The 19971-nt window shown below is 37.9% G+C and overlaps 4 protein-coding genes and 1 long non-coding RNA gene across 5 annotated transcripts; 1 reads left to right on the plus strand and 4 right to left on the minus strand.

Moving 5' to 3' along the window:
- Window positions 1-102: 102 nt before the first annotated feature.
- LOC18014552 (probable respiratory burst oxidase homolog protein I) lies at window positions 103-5068 on the plus strand. Its single transcript, XM_006396868.1, has 14 exons — window positions 103-721; window positions 822-987; window positions 1076-1124; window positions 1632-1751; window positions 2303-2710; window positions 2807-3193; window positions 3279-3374; window positions 3476-3591; window positions 3699-3866; window positions 3971-4130; window positions 4214-4423; window positions 4575-4703; window positions 4786-4864; window positions 4959-5068. The coding sequence occupies exons 1-14, from the start codon at window positions 103-105 to the stop codon at window positions 5066-5068; spliced, it is 2817 nt and encodes a 938-aa protein (XP_006396931.1).
- Window positions 5069-5296: 228 nt separating this feature from the next.
- Window positions 5297-6938, minus strand: LOC18014665 (protein KOKOPELLI). The gene is made up of 3 exons (XM_006396869.1): window positions 6837-6938; window positions 6675-6752; window positions 5297-6589 (listed from the first exon to the last, which is right to left on the minus strand). The coding sequence occupies exons 1-3, from the start codon at window positions 6936-6938 to the stop codon at window positions 5297-5299; spliced, it is 1473 nt and encodes a 490-aa protein (XP_006396932.1).
- A 2800-nt stretch (window positions 6939-9738) lies between these two features.
- On the minus strand, window positions 9739-11780 carry LOC112085198. Its single transcript, XR_002898760.1, has 8 exons — window positions 11570-11780; window positions 11423-11493; window positions 11042-11087; window positions 10741-10915; window positions 10560-10635; window positions 10318-10440; window positions 10021-10145; window positions 9739-9862 (listed from the first exon to the last, which is right to left on the minus strand). It is a non-coding gene; the product is annotated as an uncharacterized LOC112085198 (long non-coding RNA).
- Window positions 11781-17410: 5630 nt separating this feature from the next.
- On the minus strand, window positions 17411-18109 carry LOC112085283. The gene has a single exon (XM_024154485.1). The coding sequence runs from the start codon at window positions 18107-18109 to the stop codon at window positions 17411-17413; it is 699 nt and encodes a 232-aa protein (XP_024010253.1).
- Window positions 18110-18654: 545 nt separating this feature from the next.
- Window positions 18655-19602, minus strand: LOC112085284 (glutathione S-transferase T3-like). Its single transcript, XM_024154486.1, has one exon. It carries the CDS (start codon window positions 19600-19602, stop codon window positions 18655-18657), a length of 948 nt encoding a protein of 315 aa, XP_024010254.1.
- Window positions 19603-19971: the final 369 nt, after the last annotated feature.

Raw genomic sequence — 19971 nt, forward strand, 5'->3', positions numbered from 1 at the left:
AGTTAAATCGCCCTCCGAATCCAAAAAACAATATTCAAAAGTCGTATTTATTCGCTCCTCTCCCTCCCTTTCTCGTGTGTCTTCTCCTCCAACAGATTTGAAATGTCAATGTCATTTCCTGACCAGACTCACGACGATCGGTGGGGCTCCGATTTGGATTCCGCCGGAGAATTCACCCATAGCTTTCCATCCTTGCCGGCGACTTACTCACCCGCCTCCGGCGAGGAGCTCCTGGAAGTGACGATTGAATACCCGACCGGCCGGCTAGTAAACATCAACTCCGTTACCGGAACCGGTTCAGATCCAGAGATTACCTCTAGCTCGATTTCCGATTCAGGATCAACGTCTCGTAGCTTAGGATGGAGCGCGTCGTCGGAGCGCCAGGTGGTGGCTAACGCGAAACAGTTCTCGAGAGTTCTGAAACAGAAGCTTCAGAGGATCTCACGGCGAGATGGCGGAGGATATTCGTCTCGATCCGCACCGGAGATGGTGGTTCCTCACGGAGACAAAATCACCGATCCGGCTATTCTCTGTCGCTCCTTGACTCAGAGACTCACCAAGTCTCATCGGAATGGATCGTGTACGCAGAGAGCGATTCACGGTTTGAGATTCATCAGCAGCAAAGAAAACGGAATCGCTGGATGGAGAGAAGTTCAAAGCAAATTCGCTAACCTTTCTAAAGACGGTCATCTTTCCCGATGTGATTTTGCTCATTGCATAGGTTAGACATGATTTCGCGTTTTTGTCAAATTGAAATTTTTTTTTTTATTCTCAGAGAATCGATGGAGAGATTGTGAAATTTGGTTGATATGTGTTGAAAGGGATGGAAAATAAAAACTCGAAAGAGTTTGCAGAGGAGTTGTTCGACGCATTGTGCAGGAGAAGAAGATTAATGGTCGACAAGATTAGCCTTCAAGAACTATACGAGTTTTGGTACCAAATTACAGACGAAAGCTTCGATTCTCGGCTTCAAATCTTCTTCAACATGTATTTCATTTCTATCATCAATCGAATCTGTTTAACATACTGAGTAAATTTCTTCAACATTAACTTGATTTTTTTTAATACTGTGCAGGGTGAACAAAAATGGAGATGGTAGAATCACAGAAAACGAAGTAAAAGAGGTGACTTATATTTTCTTCTTTCGGTTTTAGAGGTGACTTATGTTCTATCTTCCTTATTTAGTATCAAATCATAAATCGTTGACTGCGATTTACATCCAAGCGTAAGCAAAACCTACGGCCTTAGGTTTTATATATAATGAATCTTACATGTGTGCCATTATCCCTCCATCAGTTGAATATCTTTCTATATTTGTATGACCATGTTGCTGATATTTTAGAGCAAAATGTTATTTTTTTTTGGTTGGTCTTGATATGATTCTATTCCATGTCTCCTGTCTAACCAATGCAAGAATAGAAGACTTAATTAAGTTGCATTTTTTTTTCTACATAAAGTTTGATTGACCTTGTAACAGCTTTCTTAATTAGAAGAAGGGTTCTTAACTGACTAACTACCACTCCATATATTATTTCCTACAACCACTAAGTTTACGTTGAATCTTTCTAGTAGAAGATTCTTCTTGGCATTAACAATTTGTATGAATTTCCTTGATTTTGACAACCTTATAGATAATTATACTAAGTGCATCGGCAAATAATCTATCAAGGTTGAGAGAGCGAGCAGAAGAATATGCAGCACTGATCATGGAAGAACTGTCCCCTGATGGGATCCACTCTCAGTACATAGAGGTGCTTCCATTACTTTCATCTCACATTTTGTGAAAGTTCATAACACAAAACATGCTTAAATAATAAAGACCCCTTCAAAAAAAAAAAAAAAAGACCATAAAGTTATTGATTTAGTGTAGAAGGGTTCCTTGTCGGTTTGACCATAGTAATTGATGACGCTGAGATCTTACCTTTCAAGTTCTCTGATAGGGACTTTTGACTGGGTCAAGAAACCAATGAGCTTAAAGCTAAGTGCTATGCAAGTTTGTTTTTGTATGGAATTAATAGAATAAAATTTTGACGAAGACAAACGTCCACAAATAGAGCTGTAACTGATTATCAAAACCAATCTTAACTGGTACAGTGTCGTTTTCGGGTATCATTAGGAGTTCAGATAAATTTAGAGTTAAAATATTGTTCGAGAGCCTGTCTACTTGTTTGAACCTTTTTTTACCTGTTTGAGACCTACACAAGGTTGGTAGTAAATAACTATTTCACTTCAAGTGTCAGTCCAAGGAACTCTGTTTAACATTCTAATATGATGTCTTTGTTGTGGATTTAAAATGATGCAGTTAAAGGATCTAGAGATGCTACTACTACAGAAAGACACACCGCATAGTTACAGCCAACCTTACAGCCAAACAAGCCGAGCCTTGAGCCAAAATCTAAAGGATACAAGATGGGGAATTAGCAGGAACTTGCTTTACTCTTTGCAAGACAGTTGGAAGAGGATTTGGGTTTTGACATTGTGGTTAATGATCATGACGGGGTTGTTTATGTGGAAATGCGCACAGTACAAACGCAAAGACGCATTCCATGTTATGGGTTATTGCCTTGTCGCGGCAAAAGGTGCAGCTGAGACACTAAAATTCAACATGGCTCTTATCCTTTTGCCCGTCTGCAGAAATACTATCACCTACCTCAGATCCACCGCTTTGTCCTACTCAGTGCCTTTCGACGACAGTATCAACTTTCACAAGGTTAAGTAAAAACACATTTTGTCCTGCCTTTCATATGTGAGAGAGATTATGCTTCTTCATCTGAATCCTACTGTTTTGGTATTTGGTTATACGCAGATGATCTCAGTAGCAATCATTATTGCAATGGTTCTTCATGCAGCCAGCCACCTCGCTTGTGACTTCCCAAGGATTCTATCATCTACAGAGGCTGATTACAAAAGATACTTGGTTCATTACTTTGGTGTGACCAAACCCACATACTTAGACTTGGTTAAAAATCCTGTTGGAATCACTGGATTTATAATGGTTACTTTTATGATAATTGCATTCACATTAGCCAGTCGAAGATGCAGGCGGAACATAACTAAGCTGCCAAAGCCTTTTGACAAGCTAACCGGGTTTAATGCTTTCTGGTATTCTCATCACTTACTTCTAGCTGTTTACGTCCTGTTAATTATCCACGGTGTTTTCCTCTATCTCGAGGAGAAATGGTACCGCAAGACGGTAAATTCCATAGAACTCTTTACCATTTTTACTTCTTACATTTTTTTAGATAATCGGTGGTAATAACAGATGCGGCCTCCTGCAGATATGGATGTATCTTGCGGTGCCGGTTTTACTCTATGCTGGGGAAAGGATCCTGAGATTCTTTCGTTGCAGGCTTTACACTGTCGACATCTGCAAGGTAAAGTCTCGTTTACAGTTACATATTGAACAGAATCACATGAATAGACACATTGTAAATCATCTAATTTCTTTATACCAACTCAAATGATCTGGTTTCAGATTGTTATATATCCTGGAAATGTTGTTGTGCTACACATGTCTAAGCCTACATCATTTGATTACAAGAGTGGACAATATATATTTGTTCAGTGTCCTGCAGTATCCAAATTTGAGTGGTGAGTCTTTTTTTTTTTCCCAAGCCATTAGCTCTGCTTGCGATCTAAGAGTATATACAAACTATGTTCTTTACTTAGAGCTTCTCGGTCTTAAAATCCATCTCCAGGCATCCATTTTCTATCACTTCTTCACCTGGAGATGATTATCTCAGCATTCACATTCGACAGCTCGGTGATTGGACAGAAGGAATTAAGAAAGTATTTTCAGTGGTATGTGAAGCCCCTGAAGCTGGAAAAAGCGGACTGCTCAGAGCAGACGGACCAAACAAAACAAGGTGCATTAAAACTTTGAATTCTGTATATTTATTATAGACCTGTATTCTCAGAATTTTTTGTCAAGGCACCATTTGTGAATATGGTATCCTCTCTTGTAATTTAGTGTGCCAGAGCTATTGATCGATGGACCTTATGGTGCTCCCGCGCAAGACCATTTGAAGTATGATGTGTTGTTACTCGTTGGCCTTGGAATCGGCGCAACACCTTTCATTAGCATTTTGAGAGATCTACTTAACAACATCGTTAAGCAACAAGAACAAGCCGTGAGTATGAAATTAAGTAAACCTTTTTGAGGATTAACAGAATCTTAACTAACTTTTTCTCCCGAGTTATGTTATATTTTTAGGAATGCCTCTCAGGTAGTTGTAGTAACAGCAACATCTCGTCGGATCATAGTTTCAGTTGCTTAAACTCTCAAGCTGGGAATAGAACTCCCCAAAACCGAAGGAGGACGTTGAAGACCAAGAACGCTTACTTTTACTGGGTAACTCGGGAACAAGGCTCGTTCGATTGGTTTAGAGAAATCATGAACGAGATTGCTGATTCCGATATAAAGGTAAGATACAGTTATTCAACTCAAACCTCGAACGTGGATGTAAATGCAAACGTAGATATTGTGTTTGAAACAATTGAGATCTGAAAACTTCCAAAAGCTTAGATATTTTCAAGTCCACTACTAACATAACTGTCTTGTAAACAAATAAAAGGGTGTTATTGAAATGCACAACTACTTGACGAGTGTCTACGACGAAGGTGATGCTCGATCCACTCTTCTCACCATGATCCAGACGCTGAACCACGCCAAAAATGGTGTCGACATATTCTCTGGAACCAAGGCAATGATCTTTAACGATTACTTTTTATCTTTTATTAACAACACTCAGGTTTCTTATGTTGTCTGCAACTTTTTGGTTTTAGGTACGGACGCATTTTGGGAGACCAAAATGGAAGAAGGTTTTATCAAAGATTAGCACCAAGCATAAGAACACAAGAATTGGTACACAAGAATAAAATATATATTCAGCTCACAGAATTAAGAATTGATTTTGGTCCGTATTTGCCTTATGTTAAGAATGTTTTGATTGGAACAGGAGTGTTTTATTGTGGAGGACCGAGTTTAGGGAAGGAACTCTCCACACTCTGTCATGAATTTAACCAAACCGGATGTTCCAGGTTCGAGTTCCACAAAGAACAATTCTAAAGGTAAATACAACTATGGTTTTTGAATGAACCAAATCAATTATAACGGTATATATGTACTATCAAATGAAATCTCAGCTTTGATTGTTGGAGATTTAGTTCTATAATGGGATAAAGAGATGATATTTTGCAACATCATTCAGGAGAGATAAAATTTGCAGCTTTAAGTTTCTACAATTATTTTGCTCCGCTAATTTCCTTAGATTTTTTAGACTAGTTTTCTTCATTCTTAATCCTTATTACACAAATAATTTGTTTTTCCTAGCTTAACCCGCCCTCTGTTGAGAAACCTGATACCACCTCGTCGACGCTTACGGGTTTGCCACCAATGCGTTTTCCTGCCATGGCTCTGCAACTTGTGCTTTTGTTTCTTTGATTGTCTTCTATGTCTCATCAAACCCTCCACTAGCGCATGAAATTGCCCGCCTCTGTTCTTTTGTGTAGTCAGACCTCTGGATTCTGATTTTCTTCGTCTCTCGACTGATTTCTCGTTGTGTTTTTGTTGAAATTTCCTCTGAAAATCCTTCCAAGCTGATGAGTTGTGGTCTTCCTCCTTGTCGCGGTGGTGATGGTGATGGTGGTGGTGGTGATGATGGTGAAATACTTGACCTAGCTTTTCCTTGAGTCTTTTAAACCGCCCTATCGTCTTCTTCCTCTTTTTTGCATAATCGCTTGATCTGTCTCTCCTTTTATGTGGAGGAGAATCACTGACTTGAGAGTCACTATCACTCTCTGGTGAGTCTGATGAGTCTGACTCGGTTACACTCTCTGCCTTAGTTTCCCAGCTTGAGCCAGAGGCTGACCCTATTTCCCCAGAGATTTCTTCTTCTGATTCTTGTTCTGTTTCTTCGCCACTCTCAGTTTCAATCGAATCTTCATCCCAAGTCTCAGTTCCTTGATCCAACAAAGTTGGTTTCATCTTTTGTGACGTTCTCTTACTCTGACTTGGCTTCTTGAAACCAACGGATCTCACAGGACGAGGCGGTAATGGAAGACGTGACCTGACTCGAACAAACTGATCATCAAGAGAAGAGCTTCCTTGTGACTGAAGAAGCAAAGTTGGATCATCATGGCTTGCCTCTGCAGCATTGTTCACACTTGTCAGCCTCGGTGTTATATTCGAGGTTTTTGGATCCCGACTCATTTGTTTACTTGCTGGCATCATGTAATTGCTCCTTAAACCAAACACAGAAGCTTGATTGCTTTGTCTTGCTTTCATCAACGCTCCCTCGCTTGACCTTTGAAAAGGCGTTCCAGAAGAAGAATAATCTTCCATGGGAGACATGCTTGGAGGCTTACACAACCTTGCTCTATCGTCATGAGAGTCCACACGAGTAGTACAAAAACGAAAAGCAGAAAGCTGTGTTTCGATTCGTTCGATAGAATCAACGACTTCCTCTGTTAAACCTGCCTTGCTAGGCAATTTGATGATACCACTACCCCTTGAGGCTAATTCCTTGATTGAGTTTTTACTTGATGTAGAAATCCTCTCTGGCAAACCCAACTGCACTTGTGCAAGTATCTGTAACCAAACTTATTTTAAGATTACAGTTAGAGCAGAAACATGAAAACAACAAGAAGCATGCAAAGAACAGATAGATACTAACCTTGGATTGTCTAGCCAAAAGTTCATCAGTCGCAGAATCGAGCAAACGCTTTAGTAGAAACTGTGTATTCTCATCTAACTGTGAATTGCAAATGCAAAGTTTCTGATGTAAAGAGTGATCGATGATAGAAATATATATATATGATTACAGAGATAAACTCACCAAAAATGCTTGGGGTATGGACTCGTTGTTTGCATTTGATCGGAGAAGACCGTATAGTCTTCTCAGGGATTGAAGATCGCACTCTACTTTATGAGGCTTCATCAAGAAAACTAACCAAAGGAGAAGAAGAAGTCAGAGATGTGTCAAATTGGAAATTTGGAATACAGCAAAATAACCGATTGCAAATTTTTTTCCTTTTCAAAATTGACGAAAGGAAGTAATGTTTCGTGTTTGTCGAAAACACGCTATTTTTTTAATTCGAACAATAACCAACATCGTTTTGTTTAAACTTTAAACAATAAAAAAAGAAGAAACAAAAGAGGGCTTCAATGCTGAAAACACTAATTGTAAAATTGCTTATTTGAAATAGCGAAAACAAACTGTTCGTTTACTGGTCTTATCACCTGTATTTGTTATTCCACTAAAACTGCAATTTTTATGAAATTAATTGTTTCTTTTTTTTTGCATCAAAGACTGCCAGTAAAGTATATTTTTTTAATGGTTTTCTTTTTTTTTTTAAAGTATAGAAGCAATTTCATTAACTTCATTAATGTTTACCCGGACCAATATTATTTAAAGTAGCGAGATCATATGCTTCATGGAAAAATAAGACTTGACAATCGACTTTCTTTAGACGATTTAAATTGCAAAAATGCTTACTAACTTTTTGAAATATTATTTACGCCCCCTAGATCATCGAAACTGTTAGTCCCACCCCTGAAGAAAGCAACTAGACTTGGCTCTCATCTATTTGATCTCTCTCCACTTTCCACTTCCCAGTTACGTGTACTGACATTTCAACTTGACGAAACATTTTAGTGTAGCAGAAAGCCATCCTTTCCAACTTCCATATCATTCACGTACGTGCAAAGGTTTCTTTTGCTCCTTGTATTAAACGGTTAAACCTTCTTCTTTTTCTTATTTATGTAAATTCCTTTTATGATTTCATCTCTAAAATTTAATTCCCAAGATCTAGATTTGATTTAATTCAACCACAACAATTTCTTGTAGAAGAAGAAAGACTAACCTTAATCAATGCTGACTTATCCTCCCTTTCTCCTGGTGGTTATTTGCTTTTGTAATTGTGATCACACTTTATCACAATAAAACCACAGTTTCTTTATTTAAAGACACACCTTTTCGTCAATATAACTTGTAGCCCAAACGATACCTGCCATATAATGATAACAAGACAAAAACATCTGTAAGAAGATATGGTCTTGGTAAACTTGAATTACGCAAGAGATTGACTATACCAAGGAAATTCACAGATTCAATATACTTAGTGACATAATTTTCTCCCTTTAATTTATCGTGCCTTGCTGAGACTACCTATTCAATTCAAAAAATTATGCCGACTCATCTCTGTTCAATTCTATATTGTAAAAATAGTCAATTTCATCTAAAATCCTCCAAAACTAAACAAGATCAAGCAATTCGGAAATGAACAACAAACAAATCAAGCAAAATGCAGAAAAACATGAGACAGGAACAGACGAGTTAATTCAAATTCTTTACCAGGTGAAAAGAAAACAGAGAATCGGATCGAAATTCAGGATGGAGATCGGCAAAGATAAAATTAAAACTCCAGATTCTCCGAGCACCAGTTAAAAATTTCTCCAGTTTTTTATCTCCTCGAAGAGAAAGAAAAAATATATATATAGAGAGAGAAGGGGAAAGTTTTTATAACGAAGGGTGAAAAGCAAAAAGGCGGGATTTGGGCTATACGCAACAAACGCGACTTTCCTCGAGCCACCACTCTCTCTCTCTTGTCTGTTCGTCGACTTTGGGTTCCACTAATGCTTTTACCGTTATACGCCTGGCTTAAATCGCTGTGACATCACTTTTAAAAAAAAGAACCAATTACATCGCTCGCGCAGGTACTTAACATTCTTGGTGATATAAGATTTGAACATTAGTCAAGAATGTTTTGTATCTGCTCTGCATTTCTTGGATTGGATCTAAATTTTGAACTTTGTGGATACAAATCTTTTTGCAGCGTAGATGGAATAATGCGCTTCTTGAAATGTTTGCAAATCAATTACAAAAGAGACGTCTCCTTACCAATCATAGATTAGGATCAAAATAACGGTTTCTTTTCCGTGCTGCCAAGAAAGCTGGTAATCTATCAAAAAATCCTGATGAGAAAAGCTTTGATTCAAAGCATTGAGTCTGATTAAGTTTCTTTCGTATTGATCTTTCCAGGTATGGATTTTCATTAACTGCTTGAGATACCACAAGGGGAACGGAGACGGTACCTCGATGATGTTTCCAATTGATCTCTTTAGATGGAACTGGAAGAATGTGGAAATCTTGTGTATAAAGTTATAAACAAAAAAATCATATATGAACATAGAGAAAACTCGAGTGGAGTTTGAGTTTTAAGTCTCGGGACAAAATGAAACTCATCAAATCTAAAACCTACAGAGCATCTCCACTAATGATACTCACTTAGTATCTCTTAGCAATTGTTTAGTATTATTTTTAGGGAGAGAGAAAAAAACAAGAGACTCATCACTACAAAAAACGCGGTCTATAACGTCGGTTATTATTGAGCTTCACGTCACTAATTAACCGACTTAAACCAAATACCGTCACTTTTAAAACCGTCGTAATAACGTGCGACGTTAAGTACTTTAGCTTCGCTTTTCAGAATGACGCATACTTTAGCGTCAGAATATTTGGGTCGGTTTAACAACGTAAACCAAAAGTTTTTTTAAGTGACGTGAAACAAACTACATATTTTTTTTAAGCCAGTCATACAACCGACGTAAGCTCCACTTATTAATTTTAACTATTTTGCTAATTAAATATATATATATATATATAATATACACTCTAATTAACAAAGATTTCAAATGATTACTCAAATAACAATTCAAATTATTCAAATAAATCTGTTTTTACATAGAAATGCAAATGTCATTGAAACTACAATTTTTTTCATATAGTATACCTATATGTACTGTCTTCATGGATTTTTCTTAATACACAGCTTTTCCAGATCCTCAACTTGATGCTTTTTCCTGAAATGATTACATAACAATGAAACAACAAATCTAACTAATGCAGAAAACATATTCAAATACTAGTTGAGGCATTTAGAGACAATCTCCTCACATCATCAATGAAACAAACGAACTTGCAAGAACGAACCAGAAACTATGGTGTAATATTAACATACCAGTTTTCAAGTGAAATCCAAGCTCATAGTCCAGTCTTGGAAATGCCACTTTCGTGGTCACTGTTGATACTAGATGTTTGATGAAGGTTTATGTTAAACTTTGTGTTGCCAACTACTGCATTCAGCTGTAAAAAATTACACTTTATCATACCAACAATGAAGTCAGAGAAGGGATAACATCAAATAGGGAGATAGAGAAAAACCAAGTGCCCAAAAGCTTAAAAAGAGTTATTTTCAGAGGGTAAAAGAGATAAAAAAATTTCACTTTCTAAAGTAAGAGAATTGAAAAGTACAAACCTGCATTCTTTTTCCTGCTTAGCATTTTCCTCAGAACATCTTAGCCTATCAGCAAGTGTAACACCTTCAAGTCGGCAATATTCCAGCTCCCTCTTTGCCTAAAAGTTTAAAGGGATTGAGAACCTAAAAGAGCATGATAAAAGTTGAGAAAAGGGTTTTCCTCTGTTAGAGCAAATAGTAAAGGCTTCAACTTCAGTATCAACAACGTATAAATCAATCATCAATTGCATGAAAAGACATACAAGCTCGTTGACATATATTTGCAGATGTTCTAGTTGGGTATTTTGAGTGCTCCAAAAGGACTGCTATGGATAACCACTGAGAAAAGATACCAAAGATAGAAATAACAACTTTTATCAGACATGCTCACAGCAGTGTTTAAACAAAAGAAATCATGTGGCAAAAGAAATCTCTTGATAATACCTGCAACAACTGGTTTGCACTTCTTTCAAAAAAAAAGAGTCCCGTCTTTTGCCAGCAAAGGACTCCTGTTTGCTGATATCTCTCTCGAGGAGGGCCTTCTGTTTTTTTTGCCAGCAAAGGACTCAGACAAAACATATTTCTTCCTCCTACTTGGATCATGAAACCATAATTTTTTCTGTGTTTATTACAAAAGTGAACACAAAATATAGAAATAGTTAAGACCAAGAAGTTTGAAAAGACATCAGCATTGTCACTTTCAAGTATGACATTATTTTGATATACGTGAAACAAGGAAAAGTACCTGAATCATTTTCCAAGCCATCTCTTTCCTGTAGTTGGTAATTTTCCTACAATCAGTGTAATGTACATTACTCAGTGAGCCTAACCACGAGCCAAACAAACCTCCAGAATCCTTGATAGGACATTTTAGATGAAGCAAAGAGGTAAAGAAACAGAACATAAAGCATCATACGAGCTATTTTGCTTTGACTATATTGGACAGAAAACGTGATTAACATAAAATTTAACACAGCCATCTACTTCCGCGTAAAAAGAGAGTTTATCCAAAGAATGGCATCAAACGACATTCAAATGAGTAGCCAATATAGACTAATCAAAATAGAAATGGACGAATACAGAAGATACTTAAAGGAAAACACAAAAACGCACAGAGAAGATATACCTGGTAGACGAAGCTCACAAAAGAACCAACGAACAGCGTATCCCTTCACACGAGCACAGATTTGTACGAAACTATCATGTCAACAAAATTAACTATTAGAATCAATCTGCATCATCAAAAAACGCAGCAAATTTCTACCGAGCGAACCTTTACTGTTGCTTCTGAAACTCGATGTTAGATCTGCGCATTTGAGATGAAATGGAAATTGATTTCAAACGATTCAAAAGACTAAATCGATGAGACGCTTAGGTCAGAAACTCTAGAACTTGAAAGAAATCGATTCCCAATTTCGGTAATCGATCATTGAAAACGGATTTGGAGCTCTGGGGATTGAGTTTCGTTTCGCAATCGTAAACTCAGAGAATTGGGAATATTTTTTTTTTAAATAATAATAAATTGATCATGGGCCTTTGTTTAGTGGATCATACATTAACAATTAACTTTGGATGTTAAAGTCGGTTAACAAACAGACGTTAAAATCCTTCCATTGAAAAATGTTAAAGTCGATTTAGGAAATAACGTTAATTTACTGACGTTACACAACAAATTTCTTGTAGTGCATAAATATATTTATGTAGTGTCTACTAGTGTTCTTTTTGTTGTATCTCTTAAGAATAAAAAAATAATTTTTTTTGTGTGAATTTAAATTACATAATTATTCAATAATAAAATTTTAAACATACAACTTATTGAATAAGAAAACATTAAATAATACAAACATTTTTCAAATAATTATTGAACTAGAAAATATAAAACATACAAATTTAAGATGTGAATTATGCGGGAATTGTGTTCCAAATGTGCTCCACTAGATCATCTTTTAAACGTTTATGAATTTGCTGATCACGAACTTCGTTACGAATGCCGATCATATTGTTGATGTTTGTAGGCATATTTCTTGAATACGCCATATCAACATGTGATGATCTGTTTCCGTCTGGTTGTTGGAATCCAGATATATCGTACAAACTGCGGTTACCTCGTTCGTTTTCTACAATCATATTGTGTAATATGATTGATGCCCTCATAATCTTTCCGATCTTTTCCTTGTCCCAGATGAGTGCCGGATTTTTAATGATAGCAAACCGAGCTTGAAGAACCCCGAAAGCACGCTCAACATCTTTACGGACAGATTCTTGAACTTTGGCAAATTTTTGTTCTTTTTCACTTTGTGGAAGGTTAATAGATTGGATAAACGTTGCCCATTTCGGATAGATACCGTCAGTTAGATAGTAAGCCAACTTATAGTTGTGACCGTTGACAGAATACCTAACTTTCGGAGCTCGACCATGTAAAATGTCGTCAAAAACAGGTGAGCGGTCGAGAACGTTTATATCATTTCACTACAAGAAAAACATCATTTTACAACGGCCAAAATGGTCGTTAATTATCGTCGTAAAGTCATCGTCGTAATAGACAAATCGTCGTAAAATTGTCGTATAATATACGACGGTTTTGTTTCGTCGTAACGTCGAGAGAAACAAAATCGTCGTAAATGCGTCGTACAGTTTACAACGAGTTTACATCGAATTGCGTCGACTTGGTCTTCGCCTAGACCGTCGTTAAGTGGTCGTTAATGGTCGATGTAAGATCGTCGTAAAATGTACGACGCATAAATCGTCGTAAAATATACAACGCATAAATCGTCGTAAATCACTCGTAAAGTATTTCTTCATTTCGTCGTAAAATCGTCGTAACTCTCGGACGTATAATCGCCGTATTTGTCGTCGTACATTGTAGTCGTAAATTCGTCGTAATATTTACGACGAATGTACGACGGTTTGAATAAATCTATTACGACGATTATACGACATTTAATATAATTGAAAATTAAAAAAAAATAATTCGAATTAAAATTTAAATAAAAAATAATAATTTACAATTTAAAATTTATGAAAATTTGAAATTAAAATTAATTGTAATTTACAAAAAAACCCTACAGATCTAAATCTAAATCTAAATCGATCCCGTCGATCCCGTCACCGGCCTCCTCCACATCGTCCTGGACGTGTTCCTTGCCGGGTCTTCGGTTTGATGCTTCCGCCGGCGCCTGATCTCCGGCTCTAGGAGGCTCAACCCCGAGAGATCGGAACATCTCCTCGTCCGTCTGCACCGGCGGTTGCGTCCTAGTGGATGACCCGGCGGCAGACGATCTGACAACCCCATCAGTCCGCAGCTTGTCCAACTGCGCCATGAGTACCGGGTTGTCGGCTCCCATGATCTCGAATAGACCGTAGAGCTGGTCGATCCTCGTCTCGTACCGGGTCCGCATCTGATCGATCTCCTGGCGGATAACCGGATCCGGGACCCGGACATGACCAGTCGCCGTAGCTCTCGGGGTATCACGGATGGACCCCATCCCTTATACCCGCCCCTTTTTCTTTGGGGCAACCTACAAATATTTAAAAACATTATGGTTAGAAATATAATTTAAAACTAAAGTTACATTAATTAAAAATAGTAATTAAAATTACCTCTTCGAAGATCTAGTCCATCTCCGCCACCGTCAGCGCCGAGGTCGATTGGACCGAGCTACCTCCAGGAGACGTTTGACGCGCCTGCTGAGTCAGCTGCGTCTGTCGCTCCTTGATCGCTGCACAGGCGGTGTTGTAGATCTCCTCCGCCCGAGGATCCGTGAATTCGCCGTTACGCTTTTTATGCGTCTCGGCGAAAACCTTCGTCATCGGAGGAAGTTCTCCTCCGTTATCTTCGACCTACAAAATCAAAATGAAAAAATTAATTAGTATCAAGAAATAAGAGTTAATTATTTGAAAAAAAAAAATTAATGATTTTTATTTACTTACCATCATGAGCCGTCTTCCGGCAAAAGGAATCTGGCCGGAAGTGTGCAGGATGTTCTTCCGATTTCCCGCATCGTCAGTAGCGTTCCTGAAAAATATTTTGATTAGAATCTATTATAAGAAAAAAAAATAATGTAAATATTATAACTACGACTTACCTAGATCCGGAACACTTGGCGGCCGTAGTCTGGTTGTGCGGATCCAACCAGTACTGGACAAGGCCCCGCCAGATGGTATTGGACATAGGCGCCGGCTTGGCCTTGTCGCCGTCGACCTCCCACTTCCGTTTCCAGTCGGAAACGGTGTTGTTGAGGCGGAATTTTACCTTCTCCTTGAAGGCCGTCTCCACACGTCCGTGTGCGGATGTTTCCCAATGCCAGTTTTGCTAGGAAAAAAAAGAAGTTAGTAATTATTGTAAAAAGTTAAAATCTAAAATTAAAATTAAAGGAAATGGTAAATTACTTACCGCAAAACACTTGAACCAAGTGTCAAGTGTGGCCTGATCCAGCTTCTTCCAGCTGGTATGGGGTTGTACGAAAAACCCCTTGATGATATCCGCAACGTTACGACCGACTGCATTGTCGGTCGTAAACCTAGTCAAATGGAAAGAGCAAAAGTTAATTAATATCAAATATATAAGAATAAATATTAATTAATTTAAAAATATTATAGGCAAAAAATAACGTACCAAAAGGTGCAGGGGGCTCGATCCGGGTCGAGTTTGTTCATGGTCTCACGACCGGGTTGCGCCATAAGATCCTGTACCGTAAACTGGGCATACGGTACAGGCGGGATCGGATCAGCCTCAGGCTCGGCCTGTGCGGGAGCCGCTGGTTCGGCTGGTGGTGGTGGAAGCGGTGCCGGCTGCGGAACAACGACCGGTTGGGAAACCGTCCGTTGTGTTCCCGAGGACTCCAGGATGGCTGATCCGGTCGCCGAGGTAGACGGGGCCGTACCGTCAGAATCGACGAGCTATCGGTAGTGAAATCTCTTAGCCCGAGGAGCCATCGAGACAGAATCTACAAAATTTTAAAAAATTTGTTACTAATTTTTCAAATATTTATTAAAATTTACAAAATCCGGGCCTATCTAAATTCCGAAACCTAAATTTAAATTCCGAACCTAAATCTAAATTCCGAACCTAAATCTAAAATAATATGTAATGAAATTATTTTTTTTTTAAAACTTACAATTAATTGGTCGGGAGAGTAGGGAGTGAGGGAGAGATTTAGTTTTTTAGAGAGAGAGAGATTTATAGAGAGAGAGGGGGAAGAGAGGAATGAGCGACGAAAGGGAAAAACTCGCGTCCCTTATATAGATTTTGTGATCGTCGGTTTTGCGACGGTTTTACTACGATTTGGTTGTATAACAGTCGATCCACTGCAGGACACGACACGTGTCGTGATGTGATCGTCGTAAAATCTTCGTAACTTTACGACGGTTTTACGACGATTAAACCCAAAACCGTTGTAAAATCGTCGTAACGTCTAAACATTTATAACCTCGTACCTCGGATCAAGAGCCTATCTGGTGCAAACAGTACGACGGTTTTGGGTATAATTGTCGTAAACCGGTCGTAAATTTACGATTATATTACGACGGTTTTACAATGTTTTTTAAAAAAGTGAGTAAACCCTAAATCTTATAAATGGGGTATTGCATAAATAACAATGCAAAGGTTATTGTATCCTAACATATAATAAAAGGTTTACAACTTTGCATGTATGATGGATTTATGACATGAGATAGTAAAAAATGAAATTCCGTAATCTAATATATAACCTTTCACTTAACATTTTCGAAAACATGCATGAACTTGTAAATATGTATGTTTTTTTTCAAATTTTTGATTTTGATCAGATTGATAGCATTTCATATAAAATAAGATAATCAATCAAAAAAAATTGTGAAATACCTTACAACCAATAAGATATAAAAGATTCAAATTCTTGGATTTCAACATTACGACGCTTTTACGACGAAATAATGTATTCGTCGTAAAGACGTCGTAATGTTGAAACCCTATTCATTCAGGGCTAAAAACCGTCGTAAAATCGAATTTTATGGTTTTTAAAAAATTCAAACAAACAAAGTTACAAATTACATAATAACAAACATTCACTAAATACAATGCATGAAACTCAATCAGATTCATCTTCCTCTATTACTTCATCACCATCACCGTCTTCTTCCGCCAAATCATCATCATCGGTTTCAGCAAACTCATCATCACCTTCTTCTTCTGTATCATCGGGAAGATCTTCAAGTTGCCTGTTCCGAGGGTCTATTAAGAAAATCTCCTCATCAACATCTGGTTCAGACAGATCTACGCAAGTGTCCTGTTGAAGTGGAACATCCTCAACCCCTACAATCTTGAAAATAAACTCAAAATACTATCTCTTTTTATTGATTAGACAATAAAGGAGGTGGTCTCTTGTGTCACGTCTAGCCACGTGAATGAAGTAAATTAACCTTATAATATTATTACTTCTTTGATTCAAAGTAATAGAACTCTTAATTCGGGTTTTCAGCAATGGACAACCCAATATATAAGGATTTACAACACTATACTAAAATTTAAGAGACCTACAATGGGTCTCCAAGATGAAGATGCTCTTATGTTTGAATGATGATGTGTTGTGATTGAATGAAGGAATGAAGATCTATTTATAGGAAAATTTTGGGCTTTACAACGCTTTTACGACGACTTTTTACGACGATTTTACATTCAACAATAATATTATGACGAGTTTACGATGATTTTACGATAAAATTTTTCATCTACAATTGTTAGGTAAACATGTTTTAAATGTTTTTCACCTAACTCTTTTTCGACGTACAATCGTCGTAATATGTACATCGAAATGTAGTCGTCGTATATTCGTCGTAATTTTGCTACGAATTTACGACAATTTTACATTTACTAGCAAATCTCTCGTTATCGATGTATAATCGTCGTAATTCGTCGTAAATTGTACGTCGAGTTTACGACGATTTTTATATACGACGGTTTTACGACGGTTTTTATATTAGACGTAAGATCGTCGTAAAATCGTTGTAAATTTGCGACGATTTAAAAACCGTCGTAATGGACCGTTGGAAAACGATTATTTTCTTGTAGTGTTTAATGTACCTGGGGGCCCAAAGAATGCGTGCCATATCCAAAGATCGTATGATGCCACAACTTCTAATACGATTGTCGGTTTTCCTGCACCCCGGGTGTATTGACCTTTCCAAACGGTTGGACAATTTTCCATTCCCAGTGCATACAGTCGATGCTTCCAATCATGCCGGGAAAGCCACGTGACTCTCCAACATCGAGCAGTTGTTGGAGATCTTGTGGTGTGGGACGTCTAAGGTATTGATCTCCAAATAATTCTATTATGCTTGAAGTGAAATTTTCCAAACATAAAATTGCGGTAGATTCACCTATACGCAAGTATTCGTCCACCGCGTCTGCTGCACAGCCGTACGCCATCATCCGAATTGTGGCTGTACATTTTTGTAGTGCTGTCAGCCCTAAGCGACCGGTAGCGTTCCGCCTTTGTTGGAAATATGGAACCTCTTCAGATAGTCTATCCACAATCCGCATGAATAAAGTCTTGTTCATGCGAAAACGCCGTCGAAATATGTGTGGAGGATAGATTGCATCTTCCGAGAAGTAGTCATTCCATAACCGGATTTGACCTTGTTCCCGTTCTCGTTCAATGTATGCTTTTTTCTTTTTTTTCTTCTTTGCGGTTGGAAGACGTTCGATGATCTCTTCATATGCTTCTTCGAATTTTTGCTCAAATATTGCATTAAAAGAATCATCAATTGCATCTTCAAATTCATCATCTTCAAAGTCATCAGAATCATCAGACCTATAGTGTGATGAAGACGCCATGTAGAAGATAGAGGTGTGTGAAACAAAAGAATTGAAGAAGAGAGTAGATGAAGATGGTTAGAAAACCTTGAAGAAGAGAGTATTTGGGGTAAAACGAACGACTTGGAGAAATGAGTTACAACGAAATACTTGGGGAAAAAACAGATTATATAATGCAAACATTATCTCAGATACCATCGTTTACAATAATTTAAAAGTACCCATCATGAATTTCTACAGAAGATAAAATGAAACATAAAAGTACACTCGTGACACAAGTAAACAAAACGAGAGTAGCTCGTGATAGAAGACCCCAAAAATGTCTGGTATCCCACATAAAGCACTCCACAAAAGCCTGAAAAAGATGACAAAAGTCATAGATAACAAATCAATCATTGCAATTCACGAATAACACATGAACATGGAATTGAAACAAACATAACCGAGCATTAGACATTAAACATAACCGAGCATTAGACATTAGACATACATAACCGGGGAAACAAAAACAAACATCATAAAAGTGCCCAATACAAATTTAAACATTTCCCAATACATAACCGGCTTCAAGATAACAACTCAGAAATCAACTTGTTCTTGAGGGCATTTTCAATGTCAGAGAGTGGCTCAGGTTTCGCTAGGAGTTTGTCCAGGGTTTTGTGCTTAGCAAATTTTGACTTCATCTCCATATCTTGTTGTCTAGTCTTAGCAATTTCTGCCTTCAACTCCAGATCCCTTTGCCTAATACTCCTCAAGTTCTGAAAATCGAGAAGTGCCTTACCTTCTTCTTTACAGCCGTTTTGCTTCTTGGCTTTTGCATTAGACGCTTTCACTCCTGGTGGTCGCATCTCTGCAGCATCATGTACATCTGCTCCGGCCTCCACATTGTTAGACGACTGACCCGATCCATGTATATCATCCACCTTTTTTCTTTTCGAGCTTGCACTGTCTTTTAAAGCGGTGGTTCTGCACCATTTCTGGTCATGTCTTAACTCGCGCCATGCATGTTCTAAGACAAACTTGAAGCCATGATCATTGAAAAATATGTCATGTGCACCTTTCATGACATCATTTTCATTTTGCCCACTGGTCTTCTCCTTCGTAGCTGCTTCATAGCATCCCACGAACTTGCAAACTTGATCGTTGATCCTACACCAACGTTGCTTGCACTGGCCGACTTCCCTTTTTGGCTGACTGGCGAGATGCTTTGAGTTGTTGTAGTACAAGCATATGCGGCTCCAAAAAGCAGAAGCTTTCTGGTCATTACCAACGACCGGATCTTTACTCGTATTCAGCCACGCGGAGATGAGGATGACATCTTCCTTCGGTGTCCACTTGATTCTTTGTGCAGGTGTCTTCCCTTCTACGCTTGGAGCCTCATAAGTCTGTGTACTAAACACAGGGACCTCTGATGATCCAAGGTCAATGATGTGCGAGTAGCCGTCATTAGGGAGCTGGATTGTTAAAAGATTTACAAAACCTTCAGCCTGGCCGTAATTGTTGCCGGAATCCATTAGGGTTTACAAAGGTTCGGTGGTGTTGAAGAAAGAGGAAGGGTTTAGAAGTAGGCAATGTTATATGAGTAGTGTAAGTTTAGGGTTTAGAGTAGTTTGAGTAGTTTGAGTTTTTTAGAGTAGTTTGAGTAGTTTAAGTAGTTTAAGTATTTACAAAGTTTTTTAGAGTAGTTTAAGTTTTTTTATGTAGTACAAGTTTTTTAATGGAGTTTTACTGAAGCAGTGTGTCATTTACTAACCCTAAACCTAACTTTTACTTTCATTCAAGGCATTGATCACAATGGATGCCAAAGCACACGCAAACTTCTACTTTCATTCAAGGCATTAAAACTTAACAACTTTCAGCTAACAACCTCAACAAGCATTTAT

The sequence above is a fragment of the Eutrema salsugineum genome, unplaced genomic scaffold (genome assembly GCF_000478725.1).
Source record: "Eutrema salsugineum unplaced genomic scaffold, Eutsalg1_0 scaffold_3, whole genome shotgun sequence".
NCBI classification, from domain to species: domain Eukaryota; kingdom Viridiplantae; phylum Streptophyta; class Magnoliopsida; order Brassicales; family Brassicaceae; genus Eutrema; species Eutrema salsugineum.